The sequence below is a fragment of the Dunckerocampus dactyliophorus genome, chromosome 16 (genome assembly GCF_027744805.1).
Source record: "Dunckerocampus dactyliophorus isolate RoL2022-P2 chromosome 16, RoL_Ddac_1.1, whole genome shotgun sequence".
Lineage (NCBI taxonomy): Eukaryota > Metazoa > Chordata > Actinopteri > Syngnathiformes > Syngnathidae > Dunckerocampus > Dunckerocampus dactyliophorus.
In genome coordinates, this window is record NC_072834.1 from 15,710,371 (window position 1) to 15,726,908 (window position 16,538).

The window sequence follows — 16,538 nt, forward strand, 5'->3', positions numbered from 1 at the left end:
ACTGATGGAGCAGGCAGTGGGCTGGGCGAGAGCCGACCTTTGCCGAAAAAAGCCGAGTGTACCCGGAAGTAAGCGAGGGTATTCGTGTGTAACGCTGTGCGGCATCCGCTGTCTTATTCCCTCTCTCTGTCTCTCCCAGCTTTCAAGTCTTCACATTTAGCCAGCGATTAAAGTTACTTTAGCTGCCGTAATGTCTGTTTTATGCTACAATAAGGGATGTGGGCAGCGTTTCGATCCTGAAAACAACCCGGACGGTGAGTAGCTAACGTTGCTATGTGGGCTAACAAGCTAGCTGATCATCTGGAATATTCTGCAGGCCCCTGCTCGCCAACACGAGTCTTATCAAACTTACTACGAACTGTGCCAATTGTTTTACTTCATTAGTTAGCTTATCGTGTCTGACTGTTTTTAAACCTCGCGTTTTTGCTAGCTAGGTTAGGACTAGGTTAGCAACTTTGCTGTACGTTGTCCCGCACAGAAAAACATATTTTTTTCGTTATTACTTCCTTTTTACATTGAACAACAACATTAATGACCCCTGTCACTAGTACGTTCTAGAAGCTAATTAGCCGTAAACAACGAACGGACTATAACAATAGCACAGATTCTTCACTTAGGACACGTGCCATGGTCTTAAATATAATCTTACTTCCACTTAAAGTCTGTATTGTTTACATGTTTTAAATATTCATGTCCCAAGTTAATAGGATGCAATACAAGAGATGCTCTATGTTGAAAGACAATGTTAGAAAGGATTTCATTTGACAATTAGTTTATTGCGCTTGTACAACTGTACTGTGTTACACTGAGAGCTGGCAGCCTGTGTAGAGGGTCATCTTTTCGACTGATGTACACTCGTAAAACACATTTTGTTTGTGCAGCTGTTGGTTTGTGAAGCGTTTAACTGAGTTGAAATTGTATTTAGATATCGGCCTGTGTCTCTCCTTTCCTGTGATTAGAAACGTTGCGTCCAACAGGAGAGCTGGTCTTCATTTTCAGATATATTCAGTGCAGGACACGCGCCTAATTTCCATTTTAATTGCATGCCACTTTTCATCACAGCAGAGTACATTGGCATTACCTTAAGGGCTGATGGGAAAGGAACAGTTTGAACCATGTTGAAAGGAAATTGTTGCTTCTTAAGGTCACCCAACCAATTTGCTAGTGTCTCTTTGTTAAGGCATTTTTTTTTCTCTCTTAGTTAAACTTGTATTTTCTTGCTGCAGACGGCTGCACGTACCATCCAGGCGTCCCAGTATTCCACGATGCACTGAAGGTAAAACCGTCTTTAAAATGTTGCCTCATGACCTCCTTCATCTAAAACCTCAGACTCCTCCCCCAGGGATGGTCCTGCTGCAAGAGAAGGACAACCGACTTCTCAGACTTCCTTAGTATCGTGGTAAGCTTTTGTTCCACATTCGACCCGGTCGCTCACATTGTCTGCTAGCGCCGTCACTCGCTTCAAAGCAGTCGCTGTCTCCCACCCCAAAGGGCTGCACTACAGGCCCCCACAACAAAGAGAAGCCCCCGGAGCCAGTGAAACCAGACGTGACCTCGTCGGAAGGGAGGAAAGACGCGGATGAACAAAAAGCAAAGTTTAGCGAGTACATCATCTCCGCACCAAAGCCCCAGGAGGCCATTTGCAGACCGAGGTTGTACAGTGTGCTATCTTTTTGTCTTAGCTTCAATCAATACAGTGCATGTCCACATCTCTTGGTCGAAGCAACACACAAACCATTTTAGAGAAAGTGTGAAGCAGCAGTGCGTTATTGATTGACAATACACACTCACCTACGACAGTATGTTGTGTGTGTGTTTCTTGTGGTGTGGAGCCGTGCTGCATCACATGACAAATGGTAATTGTGTGGCTGCTGATGACATGAAATCAAATAATACATCTCTATCTGCTTGATCTTGCAGTGCTGACGAGCCTGTGGTGAGGTTGCACCATAAAGTGTCCGCCTCTCTCAAGCAAGCTCTGGAGAAACTGAAGCTGACAGACAACTCAAATGTAGAGAAACAAGGTGGTAACTCAGTCATTATGAACTCAACAAATAATAGGAAGACCACCTGGTAAATCGGGGCTGTCCACACGTTTAACATAGTTTATACAGAAAAATTGACCAATTTTTTTAGATGGCATAAAAAAAATAATTTCCACTTTGTTATTTGTACAGAGAAACTTTCTTCTGTAATTTGTTCCAAAAAGTGAAAACTCAATTGTACAAAAACCGAAGCAATTTTTCCCTTAACAAATCAAGTAAATCCAATGAATCCCTTCCAGACACCCAAAAATAGTAACAAACATACATTTTATCGAGAATAATTCTACTTTTACTTACAGAAAACAATGAGAAATAAATATGAATGATGAATGAAATGGATAAATTAACATTTAACGTCACTTTTCTCTTTTTTTCTTAGCCGGGATGGAATTTATTGTGCATCCTGGTGGTCAGGCATACGCCATTTTCAGACTTTTTAATGAGTTATTTCTTGAATATAATAGTGTTCCTCACCTTCGTTATCAAAGTTCAGGCAATCTGTAAAAAAAAAAAAAAAAAACAAAGTTTGACGGTATTAGTGTGATTGCTTGTGTGATTATGGTCAACATTTCAACTTTTTTGTCATAGGATCTTGTAACCTTTTATATTTGTATTTTTTTATTGTGGCCATGATACAGTATGTAATCCTCCGCAATGCGTGCCATGTTTAATTTTATTTTTGGAATAAACCGCAGGTCGCTAGAAATGAGCAGCGTGCCACACCTTGGACACCTCAGCAGTAAATAAAGGGCATTTTTCTTGTTTTTTTAAGACAGTTCTCTCTCTCCACCAATCCACACACTAGCCACGCCCCTTTATTTACCAGAGGAGTGAGTCCACCCAAAAATGTGGACTGCTCAATGGACACAGGCCTCGTTCTTTATCCTTTCGCGTACAGGAATGGCACCTTGACGGGGACTGCTGGGAATTTGTCTCCTCATTGCCCGTTTGTGTCAGAGTACTTCAGTAAAAGTTTGATGCTGATGCTTTCCAACGCTGTCAGTTACTTCTAGAAGCTTTTAGAGGTTTTTGTCAGCGTGTTGACTGCTGTCTCTGCAGAAGAAAACGACGGCAAGGTCAGCATCGGTACGGCCTGTAAAAATGGAGGATGCACAAAAGTAGGTGAACGTTTTACTGTGTTATCCGTTGTTTTGAATGCTTTTAGTGTGTATTTTTAAAGTTTTTAAAGCTCCACCTTAGCAAATTAGCCACCTTATTTGAAGCTCACCTTTCTTGTCTGTTAGAGTTATGATGGCCCGGCAACGGATTCAGACGTGTGCTCATTCCACTCGGGATTCCCAATCTTCCATGAAGGGTCAGTGTTGTTGACTTTTAACTTTGAATTTGTTTTTTTTATGTGTTTTGGCGACAAACGTTTTAAATCATGTCCAGGATGAAGTACTGGAGCTGCTGCAAGAAGAAAACCTCCGACTTCAACTCTTTCCTCTCCCAGGTGGGATGCACTAAGGGCTCGCACTTGTGGAAGAAAAAAGAGGAGGTAGGTGTCGGAAGGAGTGTTCTGGCCCCATCTAGTGTTGTAAGGTAAAAACTACAACCAAAGTGGACTTTACCATGCAATAATGTTAATGCGAAAATTGTGCTTTTAGGGCAAGAAGGTGGTTCCGTGTCGGTTCGACTGGCATCAGACTGGCTCGCAGGTCATCATCTCCATCTACGCCAAAAATGGCATGCCCGAGCTTAGCTACGTGGATGCCAACAGTACCACAGTGAGCGACCCTGCACGCCGCTTGTATCAAAACCGTTGTAGTTGCCAAGCGAACACGCCTCTGTTGTTTTCAGCTCAACATCCACGTGGTCTTTGAAAGGGAGAAGGAGTTTGAACAGAAGATCAGCCTGTGGGGAGTAAGTTCATCAGAAATGAGCTTGGACGTTGACTGCATATAAACCTTATCAACGCCATCGCTTTCATCTTTGCAGGTAATCGATGTGAGCAAGAGCGTGGTCAACATGATGGCAGCCAAGATCGAGATTGCCATGAAGAAGTCCGAAGCCATGTCGTGGGCACGCCTGGACCTCCCTCCACCCGTGGCCTCGCCAAAGGAGGACCAGAAGAAAAAAGAGGACGACAGTGACGAAGAAAACGAATGATGAGGAACGATGATGTAAAAACTTTTAGGTGAATCCAAGGTGGTACACTTCCAGGTGGAAAAAGCCATCATGAAACTTTCTCGACTTTCCCATCCTTTGCAGTCAAAGCACTTCAGCTTGGTGCTCATTATTGGTCCATGTGTCAGGAATACGTCAGTATTTGTTTTTTTTACATGGCTGAAGATCACATGACCTGCATTGGAGTCACATGTTGGCGAGTGTGACATCAGTGCTGGAGGACCATCTTAGCATCTGGACATTTTTACTTCTTTGACTTTATGCTGCTTAAATGTTCTTTTCTTGCATTCCAGCCCAGATTTTATGAATTAAGAATTAATGATTACACTGTTCAACCCATCACAATATAATTGTATCATCATGTCTTCACGTGTTTGACACTTCATTCTCAATAAAGTGTTCTAAGACTTAAGATAGTTCCAAGTGTTTTATGTGGCATGTGTACAGTATATCATTAACCTCGTGGTTTCAGCTTATTCTCGCTCTCTCCTCCGGATGGCAGTAAAGAACTTGCAGGTTTCGACAAAGGCAAAGTACTCCTGTAATGTCACCTAAGGGCGCTCATTAGAAGTGAGGACTGGAACACTAAGCACACAAAGTCAGAGAGAACGTGTCAAAATTAAAACATCTTGACCTCTTAAATCACAGGTCAAACTCAAGGCTGTGGGGCTAGATGTGGCCCATCATATTTTATATGGCCCACGAAAGCCTCGGAATAATGTGTGTGTCAATCATGCACTTCACTTTTTTCCTACGAAATGCATTCTTTCATTTTGACAGAAACATTGTACTGTGTGCAGCGCTTCTAAACTTTAATATCAGATCATGCAACAAGATATTCTCACTTCACTTCTCATTTCAAAGCGCGTTAGCCAACAATTTGTTAGTAAAAACAGAATAATTCAATACATGGGAAATTGTGTAATAATATCATGAGGTTATGTTCATACTTCTATTTATTTATATTGACAACTGCAAGTAGCCCTCTGAGGGCAGCCATAACTGCTGATGCACTGAATGAAAACGACGTCGACACCCCTGCATTAACAGCTGGGCCATTTTGCTTGAGAAAATACATATCCAAAAGAAAACAAGTTGTTCTCTGCATGTACAAGGTATACTGTACATGGATGGAAAAGGAAAGGGGAGACTTCGATCCTCACTGTAAATGTAAGAATGTAGATATTTGCTACTGGATAAGTGATTGTTCAGTGAGTTTTACTCGTAGAGGGATTTTTTGTTGTTGTTAGCTTTCAAGCTAGGCTAAGTTTCCCGCTTTAGTTTTTTGTTTTATGAAATTATTCAACCATTTGTTAGTCTTTGACACTTGTCCGCTTAAGGGCTTGTGGTTTGAATTGCCTTGTTCTGTCTTGTTCTGTTACATTTAGCTTTTAGCTGATGTGCCTAAAGTTCCATGGACGTGTTTGTACTGATATTGAGCGTTCATCATAGCAACTCAGACACAACCCAGTATCTTTTTTTAAGGTTTTTTTTGTTTTGTTTTTTATACATAACTCCAATAATAAGACTTGTTCATTACAGTGCCACTAACACAGCAGTTGTGTTAATGTGATTTGCAGTGGATTTTATACAATGTAAAAATCCAAACACTTAAGTCGACACTGACAAGCAGACAGCAAAAGAAAGTCCCTCAGGGGTCTGTGAATGTGACTTTTTCATCTAATGTGGGTTTGTGCTTGTGTGTATGTATACAGCGATGGGATGTTTTATTGACTGTGAAGGCAGTGTGAAATCCTTTAAAACAAGGGTGTCAAACTCGTTTTCATCACATTTATGACTAGCCTCAGAGGGCCGCTTAGTTATGCTGGATCCTATCCCAGCTGACTTTGGGCGAGAGGCGGGGAACACCCTGGACTGGTTTCCAGCCAATCACAGCTGCCAATATATACGAATAGAAATCTATAATCACCTCATGATATTATTACACAATTGCGCATGCATTTGATGATTATATTTTTCCTAACAAATTGATGGATAACTTGCTTTGAAATGAGAAGTCAAGGTGACAAGCTGATATTCAAGTATTTATTTTTGAGAACAAAAAAATGCATGGAGTAACTTGTTGCATGATCAGATAATATTCAGGTTTAGAAGAACTGCACACAGTACATCCAAAATGAAAGAAGAAATACAATTAGAAGGAAAAGGTGAAGTGCATTATTGACACACATTATTGGCGGGCCACATAAAATGATTTGGCGGGCCAGGTCTGGCCCCCAGGCCTTGAGTGCTTTAAAACACGTTCATCCCACCAAGTGATAAATGTCACACATCTTTATTGTAATACCAACTTGTAGTTTTGGGGGTTTTTTTTTTAGTACAACGTAATTTTTGAATTGTTCTGAATGACGCGGCCGCTGGAAGTAAAGCATGTCCTCACATGGCCATTTGGTAGCTGCGGACTTTGCTGTTTTCCAAACCGTCCTCCCTAATAAGCGGCTGCCTCTCGTGGAAGGTGAATAACCTTTTCCAACGCCACTCACTAAGCTGTCGCCATCCCAGAACCGGCCGCTTGACCTTTAGCACCGCCGCAGCCACGCTCACCGACACACATCCTCCACAGAGGCCTGCTAGCAGTAGCCAGGGCCAGACGTCCTGCAGCTGCTCCAAGTAGGGACGCATGGCCTCAGACAGACGCTGGGCTGCAGAGGACATGGGAACAAACATGTTCATGTCAGAAGAATTCTCATTAGAACTTTTACTCCACCCCAATTTTTCAAAAATTAAAACTTTATTTAGTTTGTTTCTCATAATATTACGACTTTAAAAAAAAAACTAACTTTTTTTTAATAGTTCAACTCTATGCTAGTAAAATTATTATTTTTGTGTCATAATAGTACGAGTTCTCATGAAATTGTGACTTTTTTTCTCGTTAGAATACAACATTTTTCTCTTAATATTTCCACTTTTCTCTTGTAAAAATTTAGCTTTTTTCCCATTTCTGTTGTTTTTGTTTTCTTTTTAATTTTCCAACTATTTCTTTTATTTATTATCTAGTTAATATTCTTTTTGTATTATTATGACTTTATTCCAATATTGTAACTTTGCCCCTATCTAATTTTACAAAAATTACAACTTTATTTAACATTTTTATTGTATTTTTTTGTTTGTTTCTCATAATATGACTTTTAAAAAATAGATGTTTTCCTTACCATTTCAGCTTTATGCTTTTAAAATGACTTTCTTTTTCCTCATAATATTAAGACGTTATTCAAATTCTTACTTTTTCTCACTAGATTACAACTTTTTTCTCTAAATTTTTGCTGTTGTTTTTTTTATATATATATTTTTAAAACTATATTTTTAGAATCTGCCACAGGCCACACTTTGGCCACCGCTGGTTTGGTACATGTATAGTACGTTTCCCCCGCATTTTAGAGTCAACAAACTACCACGTATGTTTTTGTAAACATCAAATCAGTTTACAATATCATCCATAAAGACTGAAGACAACTTTGAGTCTTGCGTGCATGCACAAGTGCACTTTTCGCACTCCTCAGCCAACCTAACATGTTTTTTTCGTAAACAAAGATACTTCCGTCATCGAAGTGTATTTTTAAAGGTCTTCAGTGTAAATGTTGAAGACGACTTAGTCCTCAGTGACCCTAATGTACATGTTTTTGTATACGAAAGAAAATTTCAAGGTGTTAGCGCACGCACCGTATTTTTCAATGACACTCGCTTTCGTACTCAAGTGTTTTTTTAAACGTCACAGCAAATTTAAGCCTTTTCCACAAACCGAATGTATAGTGTTTTTTTGCAACATCAGAAGATATTTTTGCCTCCCGTAGGTATGTGTCTTTATAAACATCAAAGACAACAAAATATCAAAGACAATTCAGTGTTGAAGGCAACGAAGGCGACTTACTGGCATCCAGCAGACGGGAGTACTCGTACCCCAGATCTTTGCTGGATGTGAAGTATTCTATGTTTCTGTGCAGGGGCAGGAAGGGAACCATGTAGTACCCGCTGTTGTGCCCAATCGGGGCGTTAGAAGATGGATACTGGGATGGGTCGGGGCTATGCCTCCTGAGCCATTCCTCGTAGAGGCTTACATGGGGGGGAAGAAAAGCACATTAGCGTAGTGCCAGTTTGCGTTGGCGTTTATATGTCTCACCTGTCAACAAAGGCGTGGTGCAGAAGGAATATGGGGTCGTTGGCAGAACCCTGCACTGAGGACATAGAGCCGTTCATGAAGACATGGAGGGCAGCATGCATGCCCATACGAGTGCTGCTACCCAATCCTGTCTGGGGGTCCCCGAATCCTACAAGATGGCCAGCATACGGGGTTTTAAACAGGGTCCTTTTACGTTTATGAGAGGACTCCTGCCTGTCTGACCTTCCATGGTGTTCCTAAAGCTCATGTTGGCCGTGCGGTCCATGGCGCCCGAGTCGTAGTTGGCCAAGCTGAGGGTGAACGCCACGTCGGCGGAGGTCGGCAGCCGCTCCACCACATTCCGGTTGTGATTGCCTGGGTTACGTCGCAACAGACCCTCCGCCCTAGCGTCGCACAGGACACCCCGGTCGTTGTAGTCCTGCGCTTGGGAACACAGCACCTGGTGACGCAGAGAGCGAGTACCAAAATGAGTCTGGGACATTTAGATTCATGGAAACTGTCAACATTTTGTAGAAATCAAGTTGTTTTTGTGTAATACTAACAAAAAGCCCAACAAACAGACAATGATAAATTCTTTTATTTACCCTCCAAGACGAGAAAATAGAACCAGGACTGAGCAAACTGGAGTCCTGGGTGCTCCGGCCTCCCATCAACTCGTCCGTGCACACATCACATCCTTGGGCGTCCCTCCAGTCCCAGTATGGAATGGAGAAGCTGCCGTCCCCAACCAGCTTCCTGATCTCGTGCTCCCAGTGCAGCAGGTAGACGCGATGCCAAGGGAGGAATGCCGGCGCCCAGTGGGCAAAATCCACATCAGCCCACACGTTGCCCGACCCGCCCAGTAGAGCATCATGGGACACGTAGTAGTGCATCCACACGAATACATCATACACAGACACATTGGCGAACATGGGGTTGGAGCCGTTGTCCATCTCCTGGTAGGTCCCCGTGAGGACCACGTAGTCGCTACTGACCGTCTGTTTGGCCAGGTTCAGGTAGGACACCAGTCTGATTCTCTCCCCTCGGGACAAGTGGAATATGTTCCTCCTGAGGGTTTGCCTCTTCTCGTTGCAGTTCTCCCCAAAGTAGCCAAACTTGCAGTCCCCACAGTTGAAACCCATGAAGTTACCTGTGCACTGGCAGGTGCGGTTAAAGAAGACCAGTGGCCACTTTTCCCGGTCGTCCACCCCTCTGTAGGGGTACTGGGGGCCGTCCGGGGCATCCGACATCTCCACATCTTGGCAGAAGCCCCGACCGGAGCTGGCCCCGCAGGCCGAGCCGTCCCCTTCCCAAGATGGGCAGCACTCCTTGGTGAGCAGGGCTTGGCGGGTGGCACATGGGCGAGGGAATTGTTGAAGGGAGGGCGCCCAAATGAGCGTGAAAGTAATGACAGCGAGGCGCCACATCCCCATCCAGCGTGAAAGTCTTACAAGAAACGCCGCCACGCTTTCATTTGTCAAGGCTTAAAGTCTTCTGTGCTGAAACCTCTCCTTTTTGTTGAGCCGGTCACATGCCGCTTAACCCTCAGGGTGAGGCTTAATTCACACGGGGGGCACAGGAGGGCACTCACTCAGCCAGAATTGATTGGCAATCAAGGCACACATTATAGTTCAATTCCAAAAGTGAAACTCTTATATTCAATAGATTCACGACACAATATTTCATTGAATGATTATTACTCAAATTCAGTATCACACCAAATGTTCGCATTCATCAAAAAAATGAACTGCAAAAACTTCCTGAGCTTTTAATTGGTGACTTTGTCTTAACTGAACTCCTGAAATCCAAGACATTTTGTACCACATTCTAGTCTGCGATGCGCAATAAGGATGTGCTTTGTGTGTCAAACAACCCATGATCACGTCCCCCCCAAACAACTCACTGAACAAAGACACGTACTGACCCCACAAGACAAAGCAAATGGCAAAGTGTTACTCCCGGCATTATGGGACGGCCATGGGATTGAACGAGAGGCACCATAAACAAAAATGTTGCGCCTACTCCTTTTGTAAATGTTATTTTCAGCCTGTGGGTGGGTCATATGACCCTGCAGGACACCTCCTGCTGTCCACACGTGGATTCCACAAACAAAGGCTCCAAATAAAAGACCTAGTTAAGTCGTAAAAGATGTCTTCCCGAGGCATCAGAAGGCATTTGACAACATCTGGACCACAATCTTGAGTTCACAAAGTTTTAAAAACACCACCACCAACAGTCAAAACAGTCAAACCACTGATCAATGACATGGTCATACACTACCAGTCAAAGGTTCGGATACACTTCCTCATGCTAGCGAATGAGAAAGTGTGTCTAAACTTTTGACCAGTGGTGTATGTCCACACAAGACACTTCCTGCTGTCACCGTATTGGCCGCATGGATTCCACAAACAAAAACACTTAGGTGAGGTCGCATCCGAGTTTCTGCTCCAGGCAGAAAAATGCAACCAGTCTATGATGGTTCTCTTTGGGAGAGAGTGAAGAACACAAGATCTCACTTGACTGCATTTTTAGGCCATTACTATTATTTCTATTTTGTATATAATGTATAATGCAGGGCTGTGTCATATCTTACTTTTCTTATTTCACCCAAAAGCTGATACTGTCATAAATTAAAAACACAAGTAATACTTTTTCACTGGTCAAAGATCCACTATATGACAGGAGCACACTACTGTTTTTGGGTGTTTTGCAGGAATCTTTTGAACTGAATTCGCATGCCCGTCTGATTGTTATTCCCGGGCCTGATTTTGCCCTCGTGCCACCGGCAGTTGAATAGCCCTGTCTTTTCGATCCAGGCAACGAGCAGAACGCAAGAGTGTTGCCCACTAGAGGGCGCCACAGGACCGTTTTCATGTCAATCAGCCTGCCAGGTAATTCATCTGTCCGCTTGCAACAATAGACGAGTCAACCAGTATTTGATAACTCATAATGAATCACCACATCTTCACTCGCTCAGGTTACATTTGAAATGATGAAAATACCTTAATATTAAAGTAATAGTACTGTATTTTATCTGCCTTTTTGCCAGCTGTGATATATGATTTACTTGGCTGCACGCTGGATGAGTGGTTAGCATGTTGGCCACACAGTCAAGTCAAAATCGTTTCTTTCATACTGCTGCTCAGGTTTTTTGAGATCTGCGTGTAGGTCATATTTCTGCAGTATAGTGGATTTTTACACATTTATATAAATACCCACTGTACATATATATTCATTCCGTTCAGTAAATAACATTCATTCATTTAATCAAAGCTTACGCGCAGTGCGGGTAAAAGTTTATTTTACACTAGGGTGTAAAATAAAGTTATGCACGGTGCTAGTGAATACGTTGTACACTTGTAACGGATGCCAGCCTGTGAAGCTGCGCGAGTGTACGTTGGTAAACCTCACTTCCTCTGCCTCGAGAGCTGCGCTGACACGCGGCCGACAATCCGGGCTTTTAGTCGTGTCGTCAGCGCCCTCGCCTCGTATTACGAAGGTCCTGTGTTCAAGCCCCGGTGCGGACAGTGCGAAACAGGGCGGGTTACACACTGACTGTTGTGCGCCTAGCCCCGCACACCTCTCTTGCGCACCATCATGGTGGACTTTCAGCGCCATAGCGCCAACATTCTGCTCCCTTCATTTGCGATGATACACAGACCCAATCATTTAGCGTCCCTGGTAGCATGGCTCCTTTCGGGTCCATTTACGCATGCGCATCACGTTACGAACAAATCGCCACGCGCCAAAAGGTGTGATGGGGTGGCTGACCGGTAAGTTAAGTTTGAGCCTGTAATAATAAATTCTTTGCTTAAATGATTACGTTTTATAGCCTCCATTTTAACTCGGAATCTGGATGGCAGTCGTCGTTCGTCCACATTAATTTTGTGTTCTACCGCATATATTCGCCATTGTAACGAGTGGTAGTGTGCTGTATTTACAGTAAGTTGCCGCTGCGCCGTCTGTCGGCTGGACGTGTACACTACACCCAAGTAAAGTCAGCTGCTAGACGAGGACTGAACCATTCTCATTAATTGTTAATGCTTTGGCAGGGTGTGAAACCTATTTTCATGCGAGCCGCCTCGTCCTCCAGAGTTAACCGGCAGAGCTACCCGCGTGCAGCCGTGTGGGAGTGGGCGGGGGACGGGGGCGGTGCAGCCAGGGACGGGAGGCTGTATGGTTCAGTGTTGGTGATGATGTTGCAGCAGTAAGTTTAATGTGCTCCATCAAGAAGGGACGGATGATGAGCAGTTTGCTGCAGTCTGTGTGTGAACTCTTTTAGTAAAAACAAAAAACAAGTTCCTGTGATGGAGATGGTCTCACCAGCTTCTTCCTGGCTGCTGCAGGCAAACAGGTAGGCTGAAAGAAAGTTGGAGGGTGAATGATTCAGAGGTTTTTTATATGTTGCTTCTGCTGTATTTACTGCTGTTCTAGAACATGGCTGTGTTACGTATGTTAGGTAATGTGCTTTACAGTTGCTGTTAAAAGTTTACATCCACTCGTCATGTGGGCCCTTCATGATTTATTTGAAAGTTTTTTTCCAAGGTGGAATGATTACACTAAGTACATATTCAATGGTTTTTAAAAACAATAATTGTGTGCACAGTTTTTAATAATTTGGGGGGGGGGGGTCTTTCTGTAATTGGTCAGAATTATACATACAGGCTCAAATGTATATTCTATACAGTAAATTAAATCTTATTATAAGTGGCACTAAAGGTTCCAGAATGTCTTTTGACTTGACAAGGCCAAGCACTATTAACTTCTTGCTCACGATCATAGCACTCTTTGCTTGGTCCAATACTCAAAACAACGGGGCTGTCCAAGGAAGTCAGCCAGATCCATTCTGTCACCCTCAGATAAAAGGAAATTGGTCAGGATGTTCAGTAACCCTATAAAACATTTGTGCACTATGCTGGCACCATTCCGGGAAACCAACCCCTTTAAATGAACCAAATCTGCAGAGAAGAGTGGTTCAATAGCCTGATCGAAGCTTCTTGATGGCTACAAAAAGCATCTGGTCATGTGAAAATTGTTAAGGAACATTGAAACAAGTACTAGTGAGGGTGCGTGCATATATTTGGAAAAAAAAACTGTACTGCATCAGCTTCTGTAGATGTGACCCAGCCTGCACTGTTGAAACAACAATGCAAATAATAATATGATGAACATGAATCAGCTGCTTTCACAAATCAGATACAAAAACAATGAGCCTCTTTGTTTACAGAGACTGATCCATAACCCACACACCTGCTGGACTTGTGCCAGCCAGGTCTTCAAACATGGAGTGTTAAACATACAGTATCAGACGTAGAGTATACAGCATCTCACTCACAGCTCAGTGCATTATTGTCAGGCAATTGGATGACAAAAATCTCAAGTCTGTCCAAATTGTTCATGCAGCAAGGTTTTTTTTTCTCCGCAGTCCCATCTGCTGGATCTAAGTCACTTCTAAATCATTTCCCTGTCTTAGCACTTAGACTACACAGACACTTTTATCCAGATCTGCACACAATGTTTCCTTTGCCCATATGTTACCCCGTAACTAAGTGTCATATAATTGATCGTTTTGGGAGTTTTTCAGGGAAATCAACAAAGGATGAAAAAACCCGCCAGGCTGGAGGTGATAAATCCCGTAAATGTGCGCCTCCCACATTCCAGTATTAGCGACAGCCCTGCTTCATTCCTTTGCCAGACTCATCTTCAGCACCATGGACAGCAGTTCAGCGATAGGACAGTTCCTCCCTCATTGAAATTTTAAGATCAGTTGAAAAACTGCAACAATTTATATCTTGCGCTGTTGGATCTGAAGGAGGTTCTAAGTAGAGCTTCAGAATGCAAAAAGAAGAAATGGGAGTAAGACAAAAAAAAATGGGTAAGCAATTGACTGCAAATAAGCATTAAAGTGGAATAGGATGTTCATCAGCTGATCAAAAGTTTAAGACCACAGAGTTAAAAAGCAAAATCTTGTCAAAAATGTGGATTGAATGTGATTTTCTGTCAGGTATTCACACTGTCATGATCTCTTGATGGCAAAGGCAAAAAAGCTTTCTCTCTTTGAACACAGTGAGATTGTTGAGCTGCATAAGCAAGGCCTCTCACAGCGCGTCATTGCTGCTGAGGTTGGACGCAGTAAGACAGTCATTTGACACTTCTTCAAAAATCCTGAGGGTTATGGAACAAAAAAGCCAAGTGGTAGACCCCAAAAAAAATGTCACCGGCCCGGAGCCGGAGGATTCCATTGGCTGTCCATCAAGACAAAGAACCATCCTTAGCCCAAATGAGGGTTGTTACCGGTGCCGAGTGCAGTCCAATAGCCATCAGACAGCATCTGCGAGAGAAGGTTTTTAAGAACAAAAAATGCCACAAAATAGCCCATTTGAAATTTGCATGAGAGCACCAAACATGGGACATTGAAAGGTGGAAGAAAGTTTTATTCTCTGATGAGAAAAAATGGAACCCTGATGGTCCTGATGGCTTCCAACGTTACTGGCATGACAAGGAGATCCCACCTGAGATGTTTTCCACACAGCACAGTGGAGGGGGCGCCATCATGATCTGGGGTGCTTTTTCATTTTTTCCAATGGAACAATGGAGCTTCAGGTTGTGCAGGGGCGTCAAACGGCAGCTGGCTATATGTGGAGATTCCTCATGACTGAAGTCCCTCGTCTGTATAAGCTCACCCTTTTGGGCCTTCCTGCGTTTTCCCCTGATCTAAATTCAATTGCGAACATTTGGGGATGGATGGCAAGGGAAGTTTACAAAAATGGACATCAGTTCCAGGCAGTGGATGCCTCCTGGAAACACAGGCATCAAGCATGCCCAAGCCAATTTTTCAGGTGATTAACAAGAATGGCGCTACTCATTACTGAGCCCTTTTCTGAACATTTTATTTCTATTTTAGGGGGGCTTTGAGTTTTCTGGAGCTGTGGTCTTAAACTTTGGATCAGCTGATGCCCAGGCTATTTCACTTTAATGCTGGTTTGCAATAAATTGCTTTAGTCAAAACATTTTTTTGTCTCACTCCCATTTCTTTTTTTTGCATTTTGAAGCTCGACTTAGAACCTCCTTAAGATCCAACAGTGTAAAATGTAAATTCTTAAAATTTTTCAAATGTTGATCAGGAGTGTATGTTTATTCAAATGTTTGACATCTAACCTTTCCTCCATAACTTTGAATGGTACCAGTGAACCCACATTCATGGCCAAGCGCTCGTGTGGACTCTGAGGCGGTGCAAGATGGCGGGAGGAATGAAGTGGAATGTCAGGTTGGTGGAGATGTTTGGACTTTACGTGCAACTGCTCGCCATGAGCCTGCTACTGGGAGTAGAGCTTAGCCGGCTGGGCCACAGTGATCAGGTCGGGGTCAGCGCCCAGAACAACGAAAGGAGGGTTCTGGCTCACATCCCGGGTGACATCATCATAGGAGCCTTGTTCTCGGTCCACCACCAGCCGCCTGCAGACAAGGTTGGTGCCGTGAGGTTTTCACTTGCTGTTGACTTTCAGGTGTAAACTTTGCATGCCACGTGTGTCAGGTGCACGAGAGGAAATGTGGCGCAGTGCGCGAGCAGTACGGCATCCAGAGGGTGGAGGCCATGATGCACACGCTGGATCGAATCAATGCGGACGCCAGCATCCTCCCGAATATCACTCTTGGATGTGAGATCAGGTAAACTATTCGTCTCTGTCCACATTAATTAAAACACATGTTCAGGCTGGAAAGCGCATGTCAGAGCACCAGGTGCTGTTATAACCTCAAACATAAGACAGTTTTACTTTTATTGGAAGCCTGGAAAAAGTCATTACATTTCCAAATAGTCATCCAGATTTGATTGTAAAATAATTTGATTGAAAAAAAACTGTTAAAACTTTAATTCTTTTCACCAGAAGCGAAAAATGTTGCCAAAATAGAGACGTATAAATTAAAACCATGTGATTTGACGTACTACTCTGGGATGTGGTTATGTAGCAAATGGAGATGAGTCTTGTTTTATGAAAAAACAGCAGTTACCTGTGAGAGAGATAGTTTTGATGTATTACAGTCGCCCATTGCCACTTTGCAGTTTGAATTTCATGGCTTCACGCTATCATGTTTTTAACAATACATCAATGAATACATTATGGCTGTTTCATGGTTGAGTACGGTCCATTATTCAAATTGCATTAACCAAATTATATGTATTCTTGGTCTACAGTAAATTAAACATTTTCAAGAATGGGGGCCGGGTCTGTCGGTGGTGCGGTACTCTA

The 16,538-nt window shown here is 43.1% G+C and overlaps 3 protein-coding genes across 5 annotated transcripts in view; 2 read left to right on the plus strand and 1 right to left on the minus strand.

The window, feature by feature from the left end:
* Positions 1 to 8: 8 nt before the first annotated feature.
* On the plus strand, positions 9 to 4,570 carry LOC129168902 (cysteine and histidine-rich domain-containing protein 1-like). 2 transcript variants are annotated; one of them, XM_054754710.1, is made up of 11 exons: positions 9 to 254; positions 1,227 to 1,276; positions 1,343 to 1,399; positions 1,492 to 1,652; positions 1,921 to 2,024; positions 3,105 to 3,163; positions 3,290 to 3,360; positions 3,438 to 3,587; positions 3,653 to 3,772; positions 3,846 to 3,908; positions 3,984 to 4,133. In XM_054754710.1, the coding sequence occupies exons 1-11, from the start codon at positions 191 to 193 to the stop codon at positions 3,985 to 3,987; spliced, it is 903 nt and encodes a 300-aa protein (XP_054610685.1). In that variant the 5' UTR covers positions 9 to 190; the 3' UTR covers positions 3,988 to 4,133. The 2 variants fall into 2 exon arrangements, with proteins under 2 accessions (XP_054610685.1, XP_054610684.1); XM_054754709.1 differs by having other exon boundaries at positions 37 to 254; positions 3,438 to 3,543; positions 3,984 to 4,570.
* A 1,897-nt stretch (positions 4,571 to 6,467) lies between these two features.
* LOC129168934 (tyrosinase-like) lies at positions 6,468 to 9,716 on the minus strand. Its single transcript, XM_054754783.1, has 5 exons — positions 8,895 to 9,716; positions 8,533 to 8,749; positions 8,311 to 8,458; positions 8,062 to 8,243; positions 6,468 to 6,835 (listed from the first exon to the last, which is right to left on the minus strand). Exons 1-5 carry the CDS (start codon positions 9,714 to 9,716, stop codon positions 6,570 to 6,572), a joined length of 1,635 nt encoding a protein of 544 aa, XP_054610758.1. The 3' UTR covers positions 6,468 to 6,569.
* A 1,962-nt stretch (positions 9,717 to 11,678) lies between these two features.
* The window catches only part of LOC129168935 (metabotropic glutamate receptor 5-like), a 30,994-nt gene continuing 26,134 nt past the window's right edge, over positions 11,679 to 16,538 (plus strand). Inside the window, exons 1-3 of one of the 2 annotated variants that reach the window (XM_054754784.1) lie at positions 11,680 to 12,643; positions 15,477 to 15,755; positions 15,824 to 15,957. In XM_054754784.1, the coding sequence (XP_054610759.1) occupies positions 15,528 to 15,755; positions 15,824 to 15,957 (362 nt within the window). In that variant the 5' untranslated portion in view covers positions 11,680 to 12,643; positions 15,477 to 15,527. Of the gene's footprint in view, positions 15,756 to 15,823; positions 15,958 to 16,538 lie in introns of both variants that reach the window. The other variant, XM_054754786.1, reaches the window with a different exon arrangement.